Source organism: Lutra lutra, chromosome 8 (assembly GCF_902655055.1).
Source record: "Lutra lutra chromosome 8, mLutLut1.2, whole genome shotgun sequence".
NCBI classification, from domain to species: Eukaryota; Metazoa; Chordata; class Mammalia; order Carnivora; family Mustelidae; genus Lutra; species Lutra lutra.
Genome location: NC_062285.1, coordinates 124,802,812 through 124,828,848, shown reverse-complemented (window position 1 = coordinate 124,828,848; position 26,037 = coordinate 124,802,812). Strand labels below are relative to the sequence as shown.

Here is a 26,037-nt window from a genome sequence, read left to right as displayed (position 1 = left end):
GTTCAGTATCACTAATTGAGAAAATATATTTTATGACAAAAAGTTCATAAAGGAAAAGGATTTTTCTCAGAATTTTTAGGGGCCATCATTATTTCTGTATTTTTGGATATTTTTAAGATACCAGACAAATTTAGTTATGCCCTCCTTTATTCCCAAAGCACTTTATTCCAACATTTGGTGTATTATTCTATCATTTGGTAATGTGATGTCTTTCTTCTTGCCTAGATTGTAAGTGATCTTTTCTTTTTTTTCCCAACCCAGCAGCTAGAACAGTGCTCAACACATAGTAAATAAATGAGTAAATTAACATGTTGGCACACACAATGAAAACAATGTTTATGAAGTGATGAATGACAATAGGAATTTAAGTGAAGAAAAGCACCTGTAGCCACAGTGAGACAATGGTGTGGTGATCTCCTGGGACTTACACTGGGCAGAGGGAGCATTGTTTGGCCTATAGGTCAGTCCCTGCTGAAATGCAACAGACACACAGGAGTGCAGGGTTTAGGGATCAGCCTCTGTTGCCGGGTACAACTCAGTTACATGAAGCGTTGGGAAAGTCCTGGTTCATCTGGAGTTGACTGAATATCTAAGAAGACAAACATTGAGCAAGTATGCTGGGGGTGGAAAAGTGGGGAGGAGGGCGGTGCTTGAAGGACCCTCTATAAGAGCCATGGTATCCCTGGATTCACTGCCAGTATCTGGGCCAAGGTCCAAACAAGAGGCAAGGTCCAAACAAGGGCCAAACAAAACCTTCTCCCTTTCATAACGTAGGTCATAAAATTACAATCTGATGTGACTTCATAACTGAAGTTCTTCCTGAGATCTACTGGTGTAGATGCCGAACGACTTCCTATCAATATCATTAAGTATGATATTTTACTCTTCCTGTGAGAATGAAAAATGGCTCTATGCCATTGTGTGTCCAAACAGTCATTTATTCATTCATTCACTAACAGGTAGGGCAGTAGTATAGGGTGGAGTGGATGGATTTGGATGCAGGAACACCTAGACTTTAACATTTAAAATCTGGTGATCTCAAGTAAGTCATTTATCCTTTCTGAGCCTCAGCTTCCTCAGCGATAAAATATAAGTAATACTAACTCATACTCTGACTGGGTTGCTTCTGGAACACACTAAGCTCCTTCCCTCTTCAGGACCTTTACACACACTGTTCCCTTTAGAATCCCTCTTTTCTAACTGATGTCTTTCTATCCATGTTATGTAACATTTATCTTATAAGGAGAAAGAGTTGCACTGATTAAATTTGAGTTAGAATCCAGAGTGAGTAAATATTTGGTGAACAAATGAATTAAGTTTCATTGAGCATTGTGCCAGCTGCTTTATATTGTTTTAGCCCCACGATAACCAAGCAAAGTTAAGTATTCATGTCACTATTTTATAGATGAGGAAAATGGAGATCAAAGAAGTTAAGTGACTGTCCATGTACATGTGCTCTTAAGTGGCAATATTGGGATTCAAATTCAACTCTCTGTGACTCCTAAGTCTTTATCCTTTCCATGAGGCCACACTGTTTACCCATGCCCCCCCACATTCCTCACCACAGAGGACCTCATGCCCCACCTTTACCTCTGATAAAATGTGATTCTGCTGCTGCTGAACCAGAGAAAGCCAGACCTTACCATGCTCTTCTTGTCAGCCTTCTGGATTGTGTACCCTGTGATGGCTGCATTTCCATCATCCTTTGGTGGTGTCCATGATAGAGCAACATTCTCTCCCCAGACATCCTCAATCTTCACCATTTGAGGTGGACCTGGACGGTCTATAAGATGAATTCACAGCATCACTGTAAGATCACTTTCCCTCTCAACTTGTGCAGTGGGTCCCTCCTTAACAGCACTTTTGCTTTCTGCTGACAACTGAGGTGCAGAGGCAGATGCTCCTCCTTCTGACATAGCATCAGAAGGTCCATGGTAGCTTAACACTATGTCCCAATGCCTGCGTCATCATCATTCACCTCACTTCATGTCATCATGTAGGCATTTTATCATCTCACATCATCATCAGAGAAACGGTAAGTATAGTACAATGAGATATTTTGTGAGAGAGACCACATTAACTTTTATTACAGTATATGGTTATACTTGATCTGTTTTATTGCTAGTTATTGTTATAAATCTCTTACTGTGCCTAATTTATAAATTGAACTTTATCACAGGTATGGGTGTATAAGACAAAGTATAGCATATATAGGGTTTGGTACTACCTGTGGTTTTAGACATCTGGGAACATGTCTCCATCAATAAAGGGGACTGCTGTACCTCATTACAGGAGGATATTTGAAATATCCGTCCTTCCCTGCATTTCTACCCACATTTCCTTCATCATTCTTTTTTTTTTTTTTTAAAGATTTTATTTATTCATTTGACAGACAGAGATCACAAGTTGGCAGAGAGGCAGGCAGAAAGAGAGAGTGGAGGAAGCTGGCTTCCCGCTGAGCAGAGAGCCCGACGTGGGGCTCGATCCCAGGACCCTGGGATCATGACCTGAGCTGAAGGCAGAGGCTTTAACCCACTGAGCCACCCAGGTACCCCTCCCTTCATCATTCTTAAACATCAGAGTAATGGAATGCACTCCAGCTAAGCTTCTCTGAAAACTCTTGACTTTCATCTTCATGGAAAGAAACGGATTTTGAAAAGAAAATTTAAATGAAACTTCAAACCTCATTAGTCATCCCTCCAAGGACAGGCTACTGGCAATGAAGCACAAGGCTACCCTGCCTAATGGGAAATGTGAGCTGACTTGGGACTCCAAAACATAACAGCCCATTTGGGCCAAGCATCTCTGGTTTTTGGTGAGAGGCTCAGAGGCCACAGCCTGTGAGTGGGTTCCTCTGTTATACCCAAAAGATACCTTTAACAGGCATGAGGAAAACTTGTTTTATCTCTCTGCCAACATAAATTTGGAACTAGTAAAATAACTAGAATGATAATCATTATTTGTTGAGCACTTTGAGCGTGCAAGCAATGGCCCAAGCACTATAACTACCTGATAAAGTAACTACATGGCAAAGTAGAAAAGAAAATTTCTTTTGTATGTTTCAGAGGGCATCACTATTCCAGACCCTCCTATGCGGGCTCCCATTACAATGGAGCCCGGCCAGATCCAACCAAGGGCACAGGGTAGCCTCAACACTCTTCTCAACTTAACAAAAATCAAGAAAGTTCAGCTAGTTGGAAGAGAGTACTTAATTTAAAGGGCATGAACTTTTATCCAGTCTGCCACAGGAAGTTGCTCCTTTGGTGAGAAAACCCCTAGTTTCATCAAATCTGCTGAAATATGATAATAAAAATGACTGGAAACAAGTCTTCTATAGCACTGCTCTTAAATGTATTTCTTGACATGGCAAAAATTATAGCAAGTGAGAAGGGTCCATCTGTTAGACTTCCTCCTTCTATTCCCTTAACTCTAGACAGAAGAACTACACTTATTTATTATTTAGACAAGTGAGTGAGTATCTAGCCTTACAGGATCAACCAATTTAGTGTTTAACCATTTATCTTTCTTACACTTAATAAAAACTTTTCATTCTCCATTAAAACTTTATTATTAGCAAATTTTAGGTGTAGTATGAAACATGTAAATTGTGTCTAGAATCTACTATAGTCATAAAAAAATGCAAGAATTCAAAACAGAAAATATTTTGTCACCAAGGAGTTGAGAAACAGAATAAGAGAGAAATGGATTATAAAGCAGTACACATGTTTTGTACTAAAAAGTATGTGCCTTAATTTTCTTTAACATGTATGCCCCAAGTCTCCAATGATTAGTATTTTCAGTCAGTAAGAAATTATTTTGAAATACCACCGTTACTAATTTATCTATATTTTCTAATTCTAGAAAAAGAATTTAACAAAAATTCTTACTCTTGCCTTAATGACAAGGACAATTAGACCAAATACTGCTTCGACAAAACATTCTAGTTCTTTCTTTCAAACCTACCAACGATCTGTATATCGATTGATGCAGTTTCCACGTATTTTTCCACTTTGACTTGCAGATCATATTTCCCAGAGTGGCTCCTCTCTGCTTTTCTGATAAATATGATTGTATCAGTCTCAGAGTTACGAATGTTTATTTGATTCTTATCAATTTCTGCACCATCCTTCTTCCAAGTTAATTCTGGTCTTGGTTTTCCCTAAAAAGACAGAAAAAGTAGAGGGGGAGGGAAATCAGATGGTTTCAAGACTTTTTTTTCAGCGTTACAAAAAATGACAGTTGCTTACCCCATTCAAGGCAAAGTTGGAGACTGTCTGGTGGTCAGCAACTGTGGCAGAAACAGTGATACCCACATTGCCTGTTGTCTGCATTCTTTGTGCAAGGCACTACACTAGGTACATGATGTTTAATATTTCCTTTAATCTTCACAGCAAGATAATGAGTATCATTATCCTCACTTTTTGGATAAAGGACTTGCATCTTCCTTGGCTTTCCTTCTGATTTCACACACTGCATGTAGAAGGTAACTACCTCTTCTAAGCTGTAACTCCAAGTGCAATAAGGGAGGCCCAAATGGCTCTCCTTTAGCTTGTTTGTCATGGAATCCTGGGTTTGAATGAGCTCTGTGTGTATTCAAATGTGTGCAAAAACCTAAATTCTAATTCGAGAGCCATGCTTTCTGAGATAAGAGCCACAAGCTACACAAGGCTATTTAAAATAAAACTAATTAAAATTAAGGAAAATGAAAAATTAACCTTCCCAGTTGCACTAGTTTCAAGTACCGCATTTCAAGTGCTCAATGGTCATATTTGGTTGGTGGCCACCACATTGGACATTGATGCTACAAAACCTTTCCATCATTGTAGAAAATTCTATTGCTGGCTAGAGGCATAAAAAGAGTCCAACAGGTAATGGGGTGGTGGTGCAGTGTGTGTGTGTGTGTGTGTGTGTGTGTACCAGACCAAAATTATTATTGTAGGTGAGGTCTGGTTAATCTTGTAAACAACAGATTCTTTTGCTGGAGCAATGATTTAACGATGTTTGCATCTTTCAGTTACTGGCCTCAAGATTTCAACATTCAGTTATCCCTCTTCCTTTGGCTTGATTATGGGAAGTAAGTACATGTTGTTTTCCTGAATGTTACACCAAGAGCTTCACTTAAAATGAAGATAAGTTTTATTACAGATGTGCAGGGCCAGAATCTTTAAGCTTTTCTTATTTGGGCATCCCCTTGGTATTTCCTCTCTGCCCAACCATAGTCCCTGAGCTTCAGACCAGTTCAACCTAGGCATCATTCATCTCATGGAGAAGGAGTATCTATCAGTTTAATAGTTTTCTCAACAAGCACGGGATTGTTTACTCACTCCCCATATCTCTTGCATTATTTATCTACTTTCCCTCTGAAGAAATCCTGAATCATGATGAGTTTAAGTGCTAGAGTAACTGTTTCTACTTCTTAAACACCCCAGCACTGAAAAAAGAAAATAAATGACCCTGAATCATTACCTGGAAAGGTATAACCAGATTGACAGCTTCACCAACTCTGCGGATATAAGTCTGCTTCAGGTGCCTTGGAATGCGAATCTTTGGAGGCTCTGAGTGAAAGTGGAATAGTATAATTTTGTGATCAGTAGGGTACACGGGAAATAGCCTTACAGAAGCACACTGGCATGATACTCACTGGGATATCCTTGTGCTGATGTCTCTACAGGAAAATCTCAGATGTGCCATTACCAGATAATGTACAGTAACTTTGGTTCTACACATTTTTTTTTTCAATCAGAGATGTTTGCACAGTTTGACTCAACAGAATTTATCCTTGACCTCCTTGACTTTATGGTAACTTCCCATTTTTACAGTCATTAGAAGTCTAAAGCAACGTTATAGAAAAACAGCAAATTTTCTCTTAGGACCTTTGATATATTTTTCATAGGTTCTAACAGCAAGCATATTCTCCAGTGAACATTCCACAAAAGATCTATAGGCACCACATTAGGTGGTAGGACTGCTCATTTTTTCTCACCAGAAAAAAAAACAAAAGAAAAGAGTTTAAGCATATAGCACTTGTTATTTGGGTAATTCTGTTGCAAGTGGATACTAACACTCTCCCTGTGTGGCCATGACACAATTGGTGGCTCTAGCCCACTATGTACTGATATTCATTAATTAACCACCATAAAGTACTAGGACATGTTGTTGCAAACCCATCAGAAACAGGGAGTCAAAAGCCTGTAGACTCACAAGGATGAAGCAGTTTTCATCATTTGAAGGCTTAGTATGAGACAGACACTGGACAAAATACTTTTCATGAGGGGACTAATTTCAAATTCAAGGACATCTTGTAGGATAGGTACTGTTTTACTTCATGATAAAGAAACAGGAGGGCCCCTGGGTGGCTCAGTTGATTAAGTGGCTGCCTTCAGCTCAGGTCATGATGCTGGAGTCCCGGGATTGAGTCCTGCATCAGCCTCCCAGCTCCATGGTGAGTCTGCTTCTCCCTCTGACCTTCACCCCTCTCATGCTCTCTCTCACTCTCTCTCTCAAATAAATAAATAAAATTAAAAAAAAAAAGGAAACAGGACTATAAGAGGTTAGGTAACTTGCCCTTGGTGACACAGCCAGGATTAGAAGCTGGAGTTAGCCTCAAGAGCCCATGCTCAGGAGTGTGGACTTCAGAGTCCGAGATCTGGGTTTGAGTCTTAGATCTAATATATAGGAGTTCTGGTTTCAGACTTTTCTTCCATAAAATCAGCATGATGAATGCATCTAATTTGTATGACTTTTGTGAGGATTAAATAAGGTTATCCATGTAAAGCATTTAGCATAATAGTTGAGAATAATAAGTGCTCAATAAACTTGAGGAGATGATGATGATGATGATGATGGTGACAATGATGACTACCGAATGTTGGGGCTGGAAGAAATCTTGGGAGATCCCCTAGCTCCCTAACTTTACAAATGAGGAAAAAGAAACTCAGCCAGATTCTGCAGTAAACGAAACAATCATCATAATAAAAGCTAACACATATGGAGACTAGCATTCTGTTAAGCAGCAACATGGATCCATGTATTTAATCCTCAGAGCCTCTTGATGGGTCAGGTGCTATTATTATCCCTGATTTGCAGATGAAGAAATTAAGGCTCAGGAAGATCAAGTCTCTTGCCTGAGGTCACATGGCTAACACATGATGGAAACGGGATTCAACTTACAAAGGCTGTCTCTAGAATCTACTAAGAAAATGTGCAAGCTTCATGTTTTCTTTCACGCACGCATCCATCCATTCACCCAGCCATCCACCACCCAAACATCTATCCCATAACTCACTTCTAAAAGGTTTCAGGCAGCCACAACACAAGTCTGTGGCAGAACATGGTCTAGAACCCAGATACCCAGGCCCCCGTCCAGTGTTCTTTCCCCTGAAGCGGCAACTCTCGGACATGTTGTCCCAGTATTCTATCATACTTTTTTTTTTTTTTTTAAGATTTTATCCATTTATTTGACAGAGAGAAATCACAAGTAGGCAGAGAGGCAGGCAGAGAGAGAGGAGGAAGCAGGCTCCCCGCTGAGCAGAAAGCCCGATGTGGGGCTCGAACCCAGGACCTGGGATCATGACCTGAGCTGAAGGCAGCGGCCCAACCCACTGAGCCACCCAGGCGCCCCTATTCTATCATACTCTTAAACGTTATCAACGATCGCTCTCAAAAAAGCAATTTCTCAGCTTTTGTTTATGTGTGCCGTATATATCAGTACTTACCCTATTAGAAATTAAAACAGGATATTTGAAATATTTAGTTATTCATTTAAAAATAAAACATAAATAACATTTTAATGGCATTAGTTTCTATTTAAGCAAGTCTGCTTAATGTCTGACTTAATAGAGGAGATCTGGAATCTCCAGCTTGTTCCTGCCTTCAATTTGCCTTCAATATGTTCCCTAAGTTGAAGTCATTTAGTGAAGAATATCTGGCTTCACACAGACTGGAGAAATATTCTAATAAGCTTTTTAGACAATTTTGGATATTCCTTTTTGACTCTAAACTAAAACATGATAAATTGTAATTTCTTTTTTTTTAAGTTTTATTTATTTATTTGACAGACAGAGATCACAAGTAGGCAGAGAGGCAGGCTGAGAGAGAGGGAGAAGCAGGCTCCCCACTGAGCAGACAGCCCGATGCAGTGCTCGATCCCAGGACCCCAGGATCATGACCTGAGCCGAAGGTAGAGGCTTTAACCCACTGAGCCACCCAGGTGCCCCTAGCTTACATTTTTAATATACATTGTACTGGTGCATGTTTTTAACATGTATTTGTCATTTGGGAAATATTGCTTCACCAAATTATGTAGATCTTCCAGATGCTGACACATTCCATTATTCAATATCAAAAAATTACATCCATTAATATCACTGCCTATTTAATGAGAATAGTTATAAGTGTTGAGAGCAGTTAAGTCTATGGGGGTGGATATAAGTTTTCCAAAATTCTTATTTTTCACTGAAACACTGACAACAAATACTGTAAGTTGTTTTATTTGAAGTGATAGGCTCATTGCTTTCATTTTCTACAAAATGCCTGCCAAATAGCCAGTCATTTTTTTCAAGTAAAAATAGAATTTTCTGAGAAAGGTCACTAGCTCAGCCTCTTCCTCAGTCGCACAAGTGCTATTCTAGAGACAACCACTGCACTGCAATATGTAGTGTAAGGCCTCTGTACATCTTTTGCATTTCATTGCTACATAAACATAGGAAAAATGTGTCCTTGAGGACCAAGGCTTAATAAATTAATAATTTTTATGCTTCATCAAGTACATGCCAAGGTGGGCCAACTGGGTGGCTCAGTCAGTTAAGCATCTGCCTTCGGCTCAGGTCATGATCTTAGGGTCCTGGGATCGAGTCCCACCTTGTTCTCTCTCCCTCTACCCCTCCCCCTGCTCATGCTATCTCTCTTGCTCTCTCCGTCTCTCAAATAAATAAATAAAATCTTAAAAAAAAACATGCCAAGGCAAAGCTGGCTTTTTTACTTTAACTATGAGTTCAAGGTGGTGAGGAAGACAGAAATAACTAGCAGAGTTTGGTGGCACTGACTGGGTCTGTGCTGACCCATCATTTGTGCACCACCAGTGCAGATGTCAAACACTGAAAAGGGCAACTAATGTGTTCATTTCACTATGAAGATGGTTCTGGCCTTGCAGACCCGTCGGAACCATGTTGTTGCTGTCTGTTTGCCCTGCTGCATTCATGCTCCCTCTCTTTAGTGGAAATCGGCAGCTCAGCCAGAGTTGGCTCATGGAATCTGGCGAGGTTAACTAACTGGTCCTTGTACCGAGTTGCAAACCCTGACCTCACACTGGTGGAAAGGAGATGTTTTGTTCATTCCTAACTTCCAGAGGGGCACTGACTATATATCAAAGGAGTGATAGCAAAATAGAAAGATTTGAGAAAAAAGGGGATTAGAACATAAAACCAAATGATGTTGGAAATGGGGACAAAATTCTAAAAATCTTGCCACTTACCTATGATTTCCTTCACCAGAATGGGCTGGGAGTAGTACTTGGGCTCGCTGGCGCCTGCGGCGTTCACAGCCTTCACACGCACAAAGATCTTTGCGTCCGTAGGCAGACCTGTGATGGTGAACTTGGTCTTGTCAATCAAATCTGTGTTTGCAACTATCCAATCTTCAGCTAAAACCCACGAAAGAGAAAGAAAACAAGAAGAAATGGTATTTAGTGAAAGAAATCACCCTAACTGGTACAGTCGGCTCCAAACTAGCATTTGACTCATAATTAAATCAGTTGGAGGAAATACGATTTTGGTCTGGAGTCATACTACATGGGTGAGCATTTTTCATATTTAAATGAAAAATGGTCTCGAATGGCTAAATGTAAATGACAGGAAGAAGGATAATCAGATTCTGCTATTTCTTTTTTTTTTTTTTTTTTTTCAGATTCTGCTATTTCTGAAAAACCTCTTATTCAAGATACCATGATACTAGAGTATCCTGAATTCTTGGGGACAGTTACTGTGATTCAGGAAATTAAAGTGATACTGGAGTATCCTGAATCACAGTAACTGTCCCCAAGAATTTTGTAGCAGTTCTATTCCAATTCGGTTTTATAAGGATTGACATAATCATGACATTTAGCCACCTATACATGTTAAACTTTGGAAAAGGAAAATGCTGTTCTAATGAATGAGAGACACAGACCTTTATGGTCACATAATTTCTCTGTTTCATCTTAGCTGGTTTTTTATTATGAGGCACTAATATGGGCCCAGGGAGTCTGATCATGCTCCCATTTATGAAGACAAAAAGCTAATATCCATGGTAAAAAGGAAACACAGCTTGGGTAGGAGCCAAGACCTCTTAAGGAATTGGCATTCTTCTTTTTACCTTGATCAAAAATGTTGATATTTTTACAAGGTTTTGGTAAGCTTTGTCTATAACATCAAGAGAGGGGTTTGCAAATATTTCAACTTCTAAAGGTTTGTTGCATTATGCCCTCAGTGGGGGGGAAGGGGGTGAAAGCTTGTATTCCACATTATTAATTCACTGCCCACCCACTCCCTTGATCTCGAGGGGCTTTTTTGTGTGTGGGTGGTAGGTGTACTTCATGCTTGGTCATGGAACATTCCCAGAAACGTTTATCATAAGTAAAAAAGTTTGAAAGCTTTCATAGAATACTTTACCTGGTAGATCATATGCAGCCTCCCCATTTTCATCAGACTGTTTTGCTGATGTACCTTTGAGAATCCGTCATTAAAATTAATTAAAGACACCCACTTTCACACCAGAAGAATATCGTATCAGTAGTCAGCATTCTCTGTTAGTAAAGTATGCAAAGTATGCAAAGATATTTGTCTTCAGAGCAGTGACGAAGAGACCAAACACATTAGGGAGGGGGGAGTTCCTCAGGAGAGCCACAGCCTGCTCTGTTCAGACTGCGGTTTTCATCCTGAGGCACCTGCCACAGAGAAGAGGAGGAGAAAAGAGGCTGGGCACTTCCAGCTGTGGGAACAAGAGGTAGAGAGGAACAAAGCAAGACCCTGAAGAGAAAAGTGGAGCAGGTCTTGGACTCCACAGAGGAGCAGCACACAGTGGACCAGTCTATCCTTTGACCTGTTCCTGCCCCCTCAGCCTGGGAGGGTCCTCCCAGGTACCCAGGGAACATAGTGCTCCCACCACGGGGTTCAGTCATCACAGGCTGGGAGTGAGGGCACTTATGATAAAGCCAGCCCTGTCTTCCCAGAAGCTCTGGAGGCAGCCCCCCTGTTGCCATGGCAACGAGTTCTGCAGTCAAGAAAACAAATTGAGTCTGCCTGGGTCCCTGAGTTTCACATGGGGTGGAGGGAATGTAGCTGGCTCCTGGACTGGTTGTGAGTACACCCCACTGGTTTGGGATGATGCCTTTCTAGTTTCTCAGGAGAGGAGCAGGGGATTGGAAGCCCATGGAACCTTCTCCTGTCTCTGATTCCATCCCTTCTGGGAGTATCAGGGAGAAGGAACAGGGAGACAGAATATCCTGGTGGCTGCAAGGGCATATGGATTGATAAAAATTTAAAAATTTCAATAGGACATCAAAAAAGAGATACGTCTTTAAGCCAGTGGTCAGATTGGGAGCTACTGTGCTGGTATTTTCGTAGTGAAGAGACAGTTGATGAGAAAGTGAAAATAGGAGACAGAAAATGTGCTCGAAAGAGTAAAGACCTAGTAAAGGAGAAATTTCAAGAGAAAACAGGATGAAACAAGATCAGAGGGGAACAAAAAATAGCCCATTCCTTCACATCTGAACCACTTTTATTGAGGAAAATGAGAGAAAGAAAATGGTGTCGGAGGGATGGGGAAGGAATACGAAAGTTACTTGATACACGAGGAGAATTTTTAAAGAAAGAAAAGAAAGAGCTAGTGTGAAGGAAGACAACAAAGAAGAGTAATGTGCTGCAGGCATTAAAAAAACAAAAACCAAAACCCCCAAAACAAGAGAAAGGCAGACTCAAAACCAACACACGATCTTATAAAAGAATGAATTTTCTTACAGAATAAAACCTGACATATCTAAAAGCATTAAACACTACAGAAAATTAGTCTGGAGGACAACAGCCATTAAAAAGAATGAAGAATAGGGCAGCCACATAAAGAAAGAAAAGACCGCAAGAAGAAAGGTATACACGTTATGAAAGAACTTCCATAGAAAGCTAATTCCAAAATGTTATGTGGCAAAATAGATACATAATAATGACTGTGTACATATATATATGTATAAATGCATATACATATATATCTACACAGACCACACACAAAATTATGTAAAATACACTTCGTTGTATTTTATCTAAGGTGGGTAACATCAAAATGACAGCCATCTATCATTTTGCTGTATCTTCTTACTTTTTAAACCTATCAGAAAGAAAAGAGTAAAGAATTTGCTCTGTTTCATACGTACACAAATGTTCGTGCTCAGCAGCCACATCACATGTAAGATTGGGAGATTTTGCTGCTGGGGTGATATAAATAACAGAGTGGATTACTCAGGATTTTTTGAAATGGGGGGGAGGGATGGAATGGGAATAAAACTTATTTTGAAGCACTCAAGAATATACCTGTTGCATTAGTGACACTACCCCACACCCACACGGGGATACCTGGGAACTTTCTCATAATGTCCCCACTAGTTTTGGTTAGTGGCTTTCTAAGCCCTGGAGAAATCAAGCAGAATGTTCTGGGAGCCAAGCAAATGAGAATGGAACTGTTCCCCGGATGCCTTGCCCCTCCCCCACCCACCTTCTTGTTCCCTCGCAACCACAACAGACACCAATGGTGGTCATTTCAAGGGATGTCCCGATCCAGGGGCCTGGGATTTCCTTTTCAGCAGTTGTTTCTTCATATGAAGTTTCTTTTCCATAGAGGTTTTCCTCCTGGAAAGGTGCTTTATGTTCACATTCCTGATTTCTCAAATGTACTCTGTAGTTTCTCTCCTTCACGTAAGATCCATGTTAAAGTTTGGGATCCAAAGAGTTTCCTCAGAGGTTGTCCTGGCCTATCATTTATAGAGATAGGAACACGCTTCCCGGGTGGACTGTTTACCTACCTCCCGTCATCTAGAGTGGAACCTGAGTTCAAACTGGGGCAGTTTTATTCATCAATTTTCAAATCATGTCAAGCAGGAAATCAAAAAACACAAGATGCTTTCAGTGAACTTCACATCATTTTTGGTTTTAGGTACACTCTGGCCCATATTTTCTTGTGTCATTTCTCTTTTTCTATCAACATTTTGGGGGGGGGGGTGCTGTTTCTCTTCTCCTCTTAAATTTAAGTGATTAAATTTCCCATACAGAGACAAGTTCTGTCACATGTCAAATCTATTGAATACACTCTCTGGGGTTTAATGCTGCTTCCTCTAAGCACTGAAAGATATCCTTAATTCTTCTCCTTCTTTTTTTTTTCTTTAGGAAGATAGGGGATGATCACCAACTAGCCAAATATAATCTCTTTTTATTACCCAGAAATAGGCAACACTTTTGATAGCTGACCTCTGCTTAGTATAAGGTTTAGAATTCTAACTTGCTTCACCCTAACTAGACTTTTATTTTGCTTAGTACAATTTTAACCCTCAAATTCAAGAAGTGGAAATCCCTGAAGTTTTGTCAGACTCCCTTACTCCTAAGTCTTAGACCTATCATGTTGTCTGATCTGGTAGACTAGCTAGGATACTTTTGGGATCTCCATTTGTTAGCATCGAGTACCAAAGAAGGGCTTAGTTTTTATCCACGTTAGAAGGATGACCTGTACCCGTTGTCATTTTCTGCGGAAGGAGATTTCCCAAGAATGAACAACAAAAGAAAGGGGAGGAGTGTATCTCACCCATTGATGATGGTATTCATTTTAACTACCAGTTGTACTTACTTCCTTCAAAGCAATACTCTAGCACATAGCCATCTAAACCTGCCGCACCAATCTGGTCTGGGGGCCGCCACTTCATCGTGACAGTGTTGTCAGTTACAGAGTCAACGGTCAGAAGGGTAGGAGGGCTGGTTACAGCTTCAGAGATTAAAAAAGAGAGAGAGAGAGAAACAGAAGACATTAACTATGTTGTTACAGCATAAGCTGTAATAAAATGAACTAGGATACAGAAAAGTATGTACACAGAAGGCCCATCCATGTCTTAATAAAATTCAGTGAAGATTCCTCAAGCCTATACTGTGTGGAAGGCAAAGATTCGCCAGGCATAGAATTTTTTGAAATGCTGCCACACTTTCCCTCTAGTTTGGATTGGCGAGGGAGGCTGGGAGGCCCAAGGAAGTTGAAAAAAGTCAAATGAGATCTAATAATCCAGAGTAAATTTCCCAGAACCTTCTAACTTTAAAGTGCAAACTCTTGCACTAAATCTCCTTTCCATTGAAAGAAGGACTTCACTACCATAAAAAAGTGCGGACATCTTCTCTTGGTTTATTTGTCTTTAAAGAACTGACTTTGGGGCACCTGGGTGGCTCAGTGGGTTAAGCCTCTGCTTTCGGCTAGGGTCATGGTCTCAGGGTCCTGGGATCGAGCCCCGCATCGAGCCCCGCATCGAGCCCCACATCGAGCCCCACATCGAACTCTCTGCTCAGCAGGGTGCCTGCTTCCCCCCCCCTCTCTCAGCCTGCTACTCTGCCTACTTGTCATCTCTTTCTCTCTGTCAAATAAATTAATACAAACTTAAAAAATAAAAAATAAAAAATAAAGAACTGAATTTGGATCAATAGATAACATTTAAGGTGTGTTCCTAAAGCAAAGAGATTAGTTTTCAAGTGTGCTTTGTTGAAGTGGTCTCTGTTTTAGTTACAATGCTTACACCTAGGTGCTGGGTTATACCTTCAGGACACATGGGGAGTGGTCCTGTGTCATTGGGCTCAGATAAGTGCCTGAAGAGGAAAGCAGCCTCCAGAGCCACTTACGGCTCTCACTGGAATTCTGGTAATAAATTCCAGGGTCTACATTATGAAGACATTCAACTCTACCAAAGCTGTTTTTCAGTTTCTTAGAAAATTGTCCCTAACTACCTCCAACCTTCTGCTCACCCACCACTCTAAGAAGCTTCCAGGTGTGCTCCATTTAGAGGTTGGAAGGGAGCAGTCACAAGCCAGGGCAGTGATCTGCATGAAAGAGGCACATCTCTCTTGACTCACCCAAAGGAACAAAAGGCTTGGAGGGCATACTGGGCTTGGAGATGCCAATGGCATTGACCGCAAAGATGCGGACCTCATAGGCCACACCTTCAATCATCTTCTTGGGCTCAAAAGTTGTTTCTTTGCAGAGATCAAAATTTAGCCTCATCCATCTGGAGCTTTGTTTCTTCTTCCTCTCAATAAAGTATCCTGCAGGTGACACAAAGTGGAAATTGAGGTTTTTCCATGGTCTCCAAAATTAAACTTTGTCAGGTGTTAGAATTCTTAAAATTTCTCATATTCTCAGCACTTAAGTGAAGCAATCAGGTGTGCATATATTTTGTTGTTTGAGAGAGATTATAGGGAATATAAACATTAATGTTATAGGACCTGGATAAAAAGAATATAATATTAAAATATTTAAAATAATACAATAAAATTGTATAAGAAGAGAAGAAAGAAAAATGAATCACAGATATGTAAACTGTAGAAACTTATACCATTCCTATAGTTGAATAATAGATTTGGCTCCGAGTCCCAAGAGTGTAGGTAAGAAGAGGGAAATGACCAGTTTTATGAGTTTCAAGTAGAAAAAATTCTTATTCCATAGGGGAAGCAAATTCTTCTAAGCATTTATCTCTAAAAGAAATTTCTTCATAGACATAGTTCTATGGAAGTAGACATTTACTGACTAGGACAATTTAAAGTTAGACTTATAGATGTTGCAAAATTGGATATTAAATGTAAATGTCAAACAAAAAAAGAATAGGCAGTCAGATAATATTAGAGTTATCAGAGTTATTTAAATTGCAAGTACTTAGAATTCCAACATATATTTCAATTTGAATGGATATTTAAAGTCACAGTATGATAGGTTTTCTTCTAAATGCAGTTTTTAAAAAGACGCTCTATACTAATCAGCATAAAAAGGATTCCAACTCCACTGGCAGTTCCACAGACAGACTAACATGTAGTTACCTAAGATTGGGGACCCTCCATCATAGGCAGGAGGCTCCCAGTTCATGATGCACCAGTCATCTCCCACCTCTGTCACACTTGGTGCCACTGGAGGGTCAGGGATATCTGTAGTAAGCAAAAGAAATGGAATAAATAGACTAGAGTAAAAAAATAAAATAAAGTAAGCATATATGAGAGCACAAAGAAAAATGTCACTTGGAAAAAGGATTTTTGGTGATAATCACTGAAGCGTTTTTTTTCTGAATAATTTTCCATTCTTATTGAAATGTACATAGTAACTAATTTAGGCAAAAAGTCACACTCCATATGGGATAAGGGACGGTGGGCCCAATAAAGATAAAAATAATAATGAATTCAAGTTCTTTAGTGTTACAACATTAGAGAATAAGCCCCATATGGAACTCAAGACACTTATTCTTTACCTTGAAAATGGTAACCAAGAAATTACTGCATAAATATCAGATGTGATTTTGTTTTGTGTTTTGTTTTTTTTTTTTTAAATACAAGGTGAACTTTCAGCAGAACTGAATCAAGGACTATTGTTATAAATCAGTTGGAAGAATAAAGATGTTGACTGGTAGAAATCCAAGTCAAAAATGGTAAGTTACCATGTCCTGTTATCATAGTTCAGTGCCTGATAAAGTGACCTTAGTTTCTTGTCCATTTGAAATATATTTCTTTTTTTTTTTTTAAGATTTTATTTATTTATTTGACAGAGAGAGATCACAAGTAGGCAGAGAAGCAGGCAGAGAGAGAGAGAGAGAGAGAGGGAAGCAGGCTCCCTGCCGAGCAGAGAGCCCGATGTGGGACTCGATCCCAGGACCCTGAGATTATGACCTGAGCCGAAGGCAGCGGCTTAACCCACTGAGCCACCCAGGCGCCCCTGAAATATATTTCTTAAGGGAAAAATAAAGTGAGATGAAGAGACCATGAAAACTTGGACCATCAATAATCCGCTGGACTCATTTTACCTGGTTTCAAACTTGTACTTAGGAGGTCATCTATGGACTGATACAGATCTTACTCTTCTACAATGATTGTGATGTTGGAAATTGTTTAGCAATTGTATTTCAGTGAGTTTAGAGGGCACCGAAAGGGAATACAACTGTGAAAAGCTAATGACCAGCAGTCCCAAATGATTAACCTTAGTTATGCATTTATACAATTGGATCTAGGCAAGAAAAAAGAAGAGAAAGAGAAGGGAAGGGAGAGAAGGGAAGGAAATTTCAAAGATTTTTATTTATTTATTTCTTTATTTATTTATTTTCATTTGAGAGAGAGACAGAGAAAGCAATAAGCAGGGGCAGAGACAGAGGGAGAGGGAGAGGGAGAAGCAGACTCCTTCTGCTGGGAGCCTGATACGGGGAGCCTGATGTGGGGCTTGATCCCAGGACCTTGAATCATGACCTGAGCCAAAGGCAGAAGCATAACCATCTGACCCAGCCAGGTGCCTTGGGAAGGATATTTTTTAAAAAAGGAAAGGAAAGAAAAGAGAAGGCAAGGAAAGAAAAGAAGTGGCAAAGATAGAAAAATGGTGATTTATAAAATATAGCTATACTGTGTTTTCCTTTGCTGGCTACCCAGAAGAGCTAAGAGAACCAAGAGCTGCCCAAGTCTACACTCTCTATGGACATGTCGACTTGATTCTAGAAGTTTGTTGACCCAGAGCACTTACCCACAACTTTAATTTTGATGCTTGCATGTGCTTCCCCAGCTTCATTTTTCAGATTTATGTGGTAAACACCAGAATCATCTCTTTCAGCAACATCAATGACCAGAGTGCTGCTGTCAGGGTAAGATTCTGCTCTTATCCGGCCACTGCCCTCCGTAATAGCCTAAGAAGGAGAGAAACAAAATATGGCATGACCTATATGACAAGGACTACTCCAGAATGCCTTAGAACTTAAGCTGGATGTGGTGCTAATGCCTAAAATACATGTTCTTAGTGTGATCCTCCACCAATTCTAAGGACAAAGGTATTAACATTCCATATTACACAGCAGGAAGCTGTGGGATTTGTCTCAAAAGCCCACTAACCATGAACTCACCAAAGAAAAATTTGGAGGACAAAAATATGACTGTAGAACTGTTATTTTAGGAGAGGAGTCTCTTTGGACGTGAAATTAGAACATTTAAATTCATATCAGGAACTAATCATGATTTGCTTATTTCCTTATAGGTCTTGAAAATTTAGAAATACCGAAAAGGGTTGTAGAAGACCACAATGCCTATTTTCCACACAAGTTGTTGAGTATTGATTTTTCCCTTCTAACAGGACATGAAAGAATGAACATCTAATTCCTTAAGTAAAGACAGGATAGGTTGGGCCTTCCATTATATTTTCTTTCTTTTTTTCCTCCTCCTCCTCCTCCTTCTCCTCCTTTTCTTCTCCTTCACTTCTTTCCTTCTTTCTTTCTTAAACCAGAAATTTAAAACAGCATTCCAATTTTCTGATTCCTATGTCATCTTCCTACATGACAATGAACAGCCAGTATACAAAGAGAAAACACAGAGATGGTCAAGGTAATTTAGAAACTGGGTAATTTTCTAATAACGATTAAATTAACTCTTTACTCTTTTGGGTTTGGATTAGGACTCACACGTCTTCAATAACAAAAGACTGTGACAACAATAAAAATACCTGCAATAGGTTATAGTTTTCATAATTCTTCTGTTTTATAATTGAAAGAAGATGTGGTATATATATATACAATGGAATACTATGCAGCCATCAAAAGAAATGCAATCTTGTCATTTGCAACGATGTGGATGGAACTAGAGGGTATTATGCTGAGCAAAATAAGTCAATCTAAGAAAGACAATGATCATATGCTCTCCCTGATATGAGGAATTTGAGAGGAAAAGTGGGAGGCTTGGTGGGTAGGGAAGGAAAAAATGAAACAAGATGGGATCAGGAGGGAGACAAAACATAAGAGACTCTTAACAAACAAACTGAGGTCTGCCGGGGCAGGGGGGTAGGGAGAGGGTGGTGGGGTTATGGACATTGGGGAGGGTATGTGCTATGGTGAGTGCTGTGAAGTGTGTAAGCCTGAGAATTCACAGACCTGTACCCCTGGGGCTAATGATACATTATATGTTAATAAAAAATAAATAAAAAAAAAGCTTCCTAACATTAGCTAAATTCTAATTTTAAGATTATAGAAGATGTTCTGCTTTCTTTTTTAATGTGAAAAGAAAAACACTTATTTAGGCTGGTGTTATATTATCTTCTTTAGTTTTCTACATTTTGTCTGCTTGTCTATTGTGCTATCATTTACATAGAATACCATTCACACACTTTTTAGACATAGAGTTCTATGAATTTTTATAAACTTGTGTGATTGTGCAACCACCACCACAATCAAGATACAGACCACTTCTCTGGCCCCTGTGGTATCCCTTCACAGTCAACTCACTCACTCCACACAGGTCCCTGGCAACCACCAATCTGTTATTTGTCTTTCTAGTTTTCCTTTTTCTGAAATGTCATATAAAGGACTGAAACCATATGCAGTCTTTTGGATCTGTCATCTTTCACTTAGCATGATGCTCTTTAGATGCATCCATGTTACCACATGTTTTATTCGTACCTTCCTTTTCACTGTTGAGTAGTATCCGAGTGTATATTCCATGTACAGTTGGTGTATGCATGTACAAACTCTATGTTTGTACAACTGGACTTTTTGGTTGTTTCCAACTTTTGACAATTAAAAATAAAGATGTTATAAACATTCATGTACAAGTTTTTGTACAGACACATGTCTTCATTTCTCTAGGGTAAATACCTAGGAATTTTGTTGCAGAGTTGTATGGCAAGTGCATGTTTACCTTTATAAAAACTACCAAACTGTTTTCCAAAGTGGGTGTACTAGTTTGCCTTTCCACCAGTGACGTATGAGTTCTTAGTTGTTACATATCCTTATAAGGATTTGGTATTGTTAGTTTTTAGAAATATTTTTATTGCTATTCAGCTTCTTTTATTCAGCATAATTATTCATCTAAGTTGTTGTATACATCAATAATTCATTCCTTTTTATTGCTAGTAGAATCCATTGTGTGAATATCCTGTAATCTGTTTATCTATTCATCTACTGATGGACATTTGTGTTGTTTGCAGTTTCTGGATATTATAAATAAGGCTACTGGGGCCCCTGGTTGGCGTAGTTGGTTAAGTATTTGCCTGATCCTGGGATCGAGCCTTCTTCCTTTCCCCTCTTCTTCCTTTTCCCCTCTCCCTCTGCTGCTCCCCTGCTTGTGTTCACTTCTCTCTCTCTCTGTGTCAAATAAATAAGTAAAATCTTTTAAAAAAATTATAAATAAGGCCACTATGACCATTTGTGACAGTTTTTTTGTAGGTTACATTGAAAATTTTTTTAATATTTTATTTATTTATTTGACAGACAGAAACCACTAGTAGGCAGAGAGGCAGGCAGAGAGAGAGGAGGAAGCAGGCTTCCCGCTGAGCAGGGAGCCCAATGTGGGGCTCGATCCCAGGACCCTGGGATCATGACCTGAGCTGAAGGCAGAGGCTTTAACCCACTGAGCCACCCAGGCACCCCTACATTGAATTTTCTACATCTATGATTATATCATCTATAATAACAATAAGCACAGTTTTATTTTTCCCTTTCCAATATGAGTATCTGTTATTTCTTTTTCTTGCCTGATTGCCCTGTCTAGAACTTCTATTAAAATGTTGAATAGAAGTTGTGAGATGGGGGCACCTGGGTAGCTCAGTTGATCAAGCAGCTGCCTTCAGTTTGGGTCATGATCTCAGGGTCCTGGGATTGAGCCCCACCCCCCCTGTCTCTCTATCCCATTTGTGTTCTCTCTCTCAAATAAAATCTTAAATTAAAAAAGTTGTGAGGACGGACATCTCTCTTTTCCTGCTTATCTGAGGGGGGAAATATTCAATCTTTCACTATTAAGTAAAATGCCATTGTAGGATTTTCATAGATTTTTTTTTATCATGTTGAGGAAGTTCCTTTTACTTCCTAGTTTGCTGAGAGATATTTATTAGGAATAGATTTTGGGTTTTGTCAAATGTTCTTCTTTATCTATGAGATGACCATGCTTACTTTTTTTTTGCTGGTTCATTAATACAGTGAATTATATTAATTGATTTTCTTTTTTAAAAAAAGATTTTATTTATTTGTCAGAGAGAGAGCATGAGTACAAGCAGGGGGAATAGCAGGCAGAGGGAGAAGGAGGTTCCCCGCTGAGCACAGAGCCCAATGCGGAACTTGATCCCAGGACCCTGGATCATGACCTGAGCTGAAAGCAGATGCTTAACAAACTGAGCCATTCAAGCTTCCCTATATTAATTGATTTTCAAATGTGAAACCAATCTTTGCATTCCTGGGATAAAACCCAGTTGGTCATAATGTATTATTCCTTTTATATATTGTTGGATTTGATTTGCTAAATTCTATTTAGAATTTTTCATCTATGTTCATGAGTGATACTGGTTTATAGTCTCTTCTAATGCCTTTTCCTGGTTTTGCTATAAGGGAATAACTGGGCTTCAAAAATGAGTTGGGAAATACTCCTATTCTCTTTTCAATTTTCTGGAAGAGTTTATGTAGAATTGGTATTATTTTTTTCTTAAATCTTTGATAGAATTCTCCAATAAAGCCATCTAGGCCTGGAATTTTCTTTCTAAAAGGTTTTATCTACAAACTTCATTTCTTTAATTGATACGGGGCTATTTAATACTGATTTAGTGGCATTCTGAAAAGTGGTATCCTCATAAACATTTTCTAATTTTCCTTGTGGTTCTTTTTTCTGATCCATGATTTATGCCAAAAAGTGTTAGTTTCCAAATATTTGAAAATTTTCCACATGTTATTGCTATTGATTTCTAATTAACCCCATTGTGATCAAAGAACATACTTTACATGACTTAAATACTTTTACATTTATTGAGACTTACTTATGGTCTATCTTGGAAATTTTCCATATGTAATTTTATTTATTTATTTATATTTTTAAAAGATTTTGTTTATTTATTTGACACAGAGAGAGAGAGAGAGAGAAAGCAAGAGCACAAGCAGGGAGAACAGCAGGCAGAGGGAGAAGCAGACTCCCTGATGAGCAGGGAGTGTCCAACGTGACACTTGATCCCAGGACCCCAGGATCACAAACCCAGCCAAAGGCAGATGCTTAACGGACTGAGCCACCCAGGCACCCACCATATGTAATTTAAAAATAATGCCCATTCTGCATGTGTCAGTGGAGTGTTCTATAAATGCTAATTAGATCAAGATGGTTGCCACTATTTTTCAAACCCAGAGTAGCCTTACTGATGGTCTGTCTACTTCTATCAACTACTGAGAGAAGAATATTGAAATCTCTAATTTATTTATTTTTCTTTGCAATTCTATTACCTTGTTATTTGTTTTCTACTTGTCTCATCTGTACTTTATGCCTCTTTTTCTGCCTTTTTTAAGATTAATTAAATATTTTTGTGATTTTCATATTATGTCCTTTTTTGGCTTATTAACTATAACTTTTTATTATTTTAGTGGTTCCTTTAGGGCTTATGGTATACATGTTTTTCAGTCTACCTTCAGGTGATATTAAAATAGAATACCTCCCTTTCGACCCTCCTAATTCTTACCTTCCATTTCTCCCCTCTTGACCTTATTTCTATTGTCATAATTTTTACTTACATTTATGTTACAAACACTATAGCATATGGTTATTATTTTTAATGAGTCAATAATCTTTTTAAGAGATTTAAATAATAAGAAAAAAAAACCTTTTATGTTTATCCGTGTAGTTATCATTTCTGATGTTTTTTGTTCCTCTGTGAAATTGTTTCCATCTGGCATCATTTTCCTTCTGACTTAAGGACCTCTTTTTTTTTTTTAAAGATTTTATTTATTTATTTGACAGACAGAGATCACAAGTAGGTAGAGAGGCAGGCAGAGAGAGAGGAGGAAGCAGGCTCCCTGTTGAGCAGAGAGCCCTATGCGGGGCTCGATCCCAGTACCCAGGACGCTGGGATCATTACCTGAGCCGAAAGCAGAGGCTTTTAACATTCCTTGTAGTGCAGGTCTACCAGTGATGATTTCTTTCAGCTTTTATATATCTGAAGACAATTTTATTTTGCCTTCATTTCTGAAAATTATTTTTTTTACTCAGTATAGAACTCTAGACTGATAGGTTTCTTTTAGAATTTGTAGAATTTTTTAGAATTCAGGGGTGCCTAGGTGGCTTAGTCATTAATCATCTGCCTTTGGCTCAGGTCATGATCCCAGGATCCTGGGATTGAGTACCACATCAGGCTCCCTGCTAGGCAGGAAGCCTGCTTCTCCTTCTTCCCTTCACTGTGTTTCTTTCTGTAATATAAATAAATAAAAATCTTAAAAAAAAAAAGGAATTTTTTAGCATTCATAGAAATATAGGTTGATAGTTTTTTCCTTAAAGATGTTGCTCCACTGTTTTCTCACTTGCCTTGCTTCTAGAGAGATCTTCTGTCACTGTTGTCTTTGTTTCTATACATTTAATGTGACTTTTTTCTCTGGTTACTTAAGTCTTTTTTTCTTAATCAAGAATTTTGAGCAATTTGATTATAATGAGTCTTGATGTGGTTTTATTAATGTTCCTTGTACTTAGGTTTTAATGAGATTCCTATACCTGAAATTTTAGTTTTTATCAAATTTGGAAAAATTTTGATCCTTATTTCTTTACATATTCTTCTGTCCTCTTTGGGAACTCACAATACACATTTATTTCCCTGCTTGAGATTGTCCCAAAGCTCAGTGATGTTCTTTTTTTTTTCCACTAGAAAACAGAAACTCATTTTTTTTATTAAAAAATTATTCTTTTTAAAAATTTTTTATTGTTTTAAAAAAACTTTATTTATTTATTTGAGATAGAGAGAGAAAGCATGAGAGAGAGAGAGAGAGCAGGGTGGAGGGGCAGAGGGAGAGGGAGAAGCAGACTCCCCAATGAGCAGAGAGCTCCGCATGGGGCTTGATCCCAGGACTCCTGGATCATGACCTGAGCTGAAAGTGGATGCTGAACCAAATGAGCCACCCAGGCACCCCTTCTTCTTCCTGTTCTTCTGTTTTGTTTTGTTTTTAAAGAAAGATAGAGTGGGGTTGAGGGGCAGAGGGAGGGAGAGAATCTTAAACAGGCTCCATGTCCAGATTGGAGCCTAACACAGGGCTCAAGATCATGACCCTGAGATTATGACCTGAGCTGAAATCAAGAGTCAGTTGCTTAACCAACTGAGCCAGCCAGGTGCCCCAATAAATTATTTTTTGAAGCAGATTTAGACTCACTGCAAAACTGAGTGTAAAGTATAGAGATTTCTCATAGATACCCTTCCCCACACATGCACAACCTCCTCCACAATTGACATCCCACATCAGAGTGGTATATTTGTTACAGCTGATGAACCTACATTGACACATCATTATCATTCAAAGTCTAAATTTACATTAGGGTTCACTCTTGTGTTTTACATTCTGTGGGTTTTGCCAAATCTATGATAGATGTCCATCATTATAATATCATATAGGATAGTTTTACTGCCTATAATATATTTTATAAGGAGCCAAAGAGTGACATTTGAACTAGTAATACTCCACCACTCCAACCTTATTTATTATTCTCCTCGTCATTCACTCTGATGCAGAGTGGCTTTTTTTCACCTCCTTCAACTCCTGGCTTTTTTTCAACTCCTTTAACACATCAAGCTCATTTTCTCCTCTACTCTTGTCCCTTGCTCTTGGAATGACTTTACCCAGAAATCTTTTTCCTTTGATCATCACATAATGGTTTCCTTGTTCTTCAGAAAGACTATGGTCATTTACCTCACAATCACTTGCTAATCATATTACTCTGTTTTTAAAAAAAACTTCATAGCACTTATTACTATCCAAAGTGATTTTGTTCATTTACTTATTTAATAATTTATTGTCTATTTCTCTTCCACTCCATTCTGTGATACCCATTAGAATGAAAAATGGGCCACAAGCAAAAGGATGAAATTGGACCATTTCTGACACCATCTACAAAAATAGACTCAAAATGAATGAAAGACCTAAATGTGAGACAGGAATCCATCAAAATCTTAGAGAACATAGGCAGCAACCTCTGTGACCTTGGCCGCAGCAACTTCTTGCTAGACACGTCTCCAAAGGCAAGGCAAGCAAAGACGAAAATGAACTATTGGGATTTCATCAAGATAAAAAGCTTTTTGCACAGCAAAGGAAACAGTCGACAAAAACAAAAGACGAGGACAGAATGGGAGAACATATTTGCAAATGACATATCAGATAAAGGGCTAGTATCTAAAATCTAGAAAGAACTTATCAGACTTAATATCCAAAGAACAAATAATACAATTAAGAAATGGGCAGAAGACATGAACAGACATTTCTCCAAAGAAGACATGAATGGCCAACAGATACATGAAAAAATGCTTCACATCACCTGGCATCAGGGAAATACAAATCAGAAGGACAATGAGATACATTCACACCAGTCAGTATGGCTAAAATTAACAAGCCAAGAAACAACAGTTGTTGGCAAGGATGTGGAGAAAGGGGAACCCTCTCACACTGCTGGTGGGAATGCAAGCTGTTGCAGCCACTCTGGGAAACAGTATGGAAGTTCCTCAAAAAGTTGAAAATAGAGATAACCTATGACCCAGCAATTACCTTACTGGGCATTTACCCCAAAGATACAGATGTAGTGATCCAAAGGGGCACCTGCACCCCAATGTTTATAGCAGCAATGTCCACAACAGCCAAACTATGGAAAGAGCCCAGTTCTCCATGAACAGATGAATGGATAAAGAAGACGTGGTGTAATATACAATGGAATACTACTTAGCCATCAAAAAATGAACTCTTGCCATTTGCAATGACATGGATGAAACCAGAGGGTATTATGGCAAGCGAAATAAGTCAATCAGAGAAAGACAATTATCATATGATCTCAC

General features: G+C 38.9%; 1 protein-coding gene across 4 annotated transcripts in view; it reads right to left on the bottom strand.

Annotated features, from left to right (window-relative positions):
• MYBPC1 (myosin binding protein C1) overlaps positions 1–26,037 on the bottom strand; it is an 87,182-nt gene that overhangs the window by 8,931 nt on the left and 52,214 nt on the right. For all 4 annotated transcript variants that reach the window (XM_047741284.1, XM_047741285.1, XM_047741287.1 and 1 more), the window contains 8 exons: positions 17,755–17,914; positions 16,080–16,184; positions 15,123–15,311; positions 13,861–13,995; positions 9,473–9,640; positions 5,467–5,555; positions 3,964–4,159; positions 1,644–1,783 (listed from right to left, as the gene is read on the bottom strand). In XM_047741284.1, the coding sequence (XP_047597240.1) occupies positions 1,644–1,783; positions 3,964–4,159; positions 5,467–5,555; positions 9,473–9,640; positions 13,861–13,995; positions 15,123–15,311; positions 16,080–16,184; positions 17,755–17,914 (1,182 nt within the window). The remainder of the gene's footprint in view (positions 1–1,643; positions 1,784–3,963; positions 4,160–5,466; positions 5,556–9,472; positions 9,641–13,860; positions 13,996–15,122; positions 15,312–16,079; positions 16,185–17,754; positions 17,915–26,037) is intronic.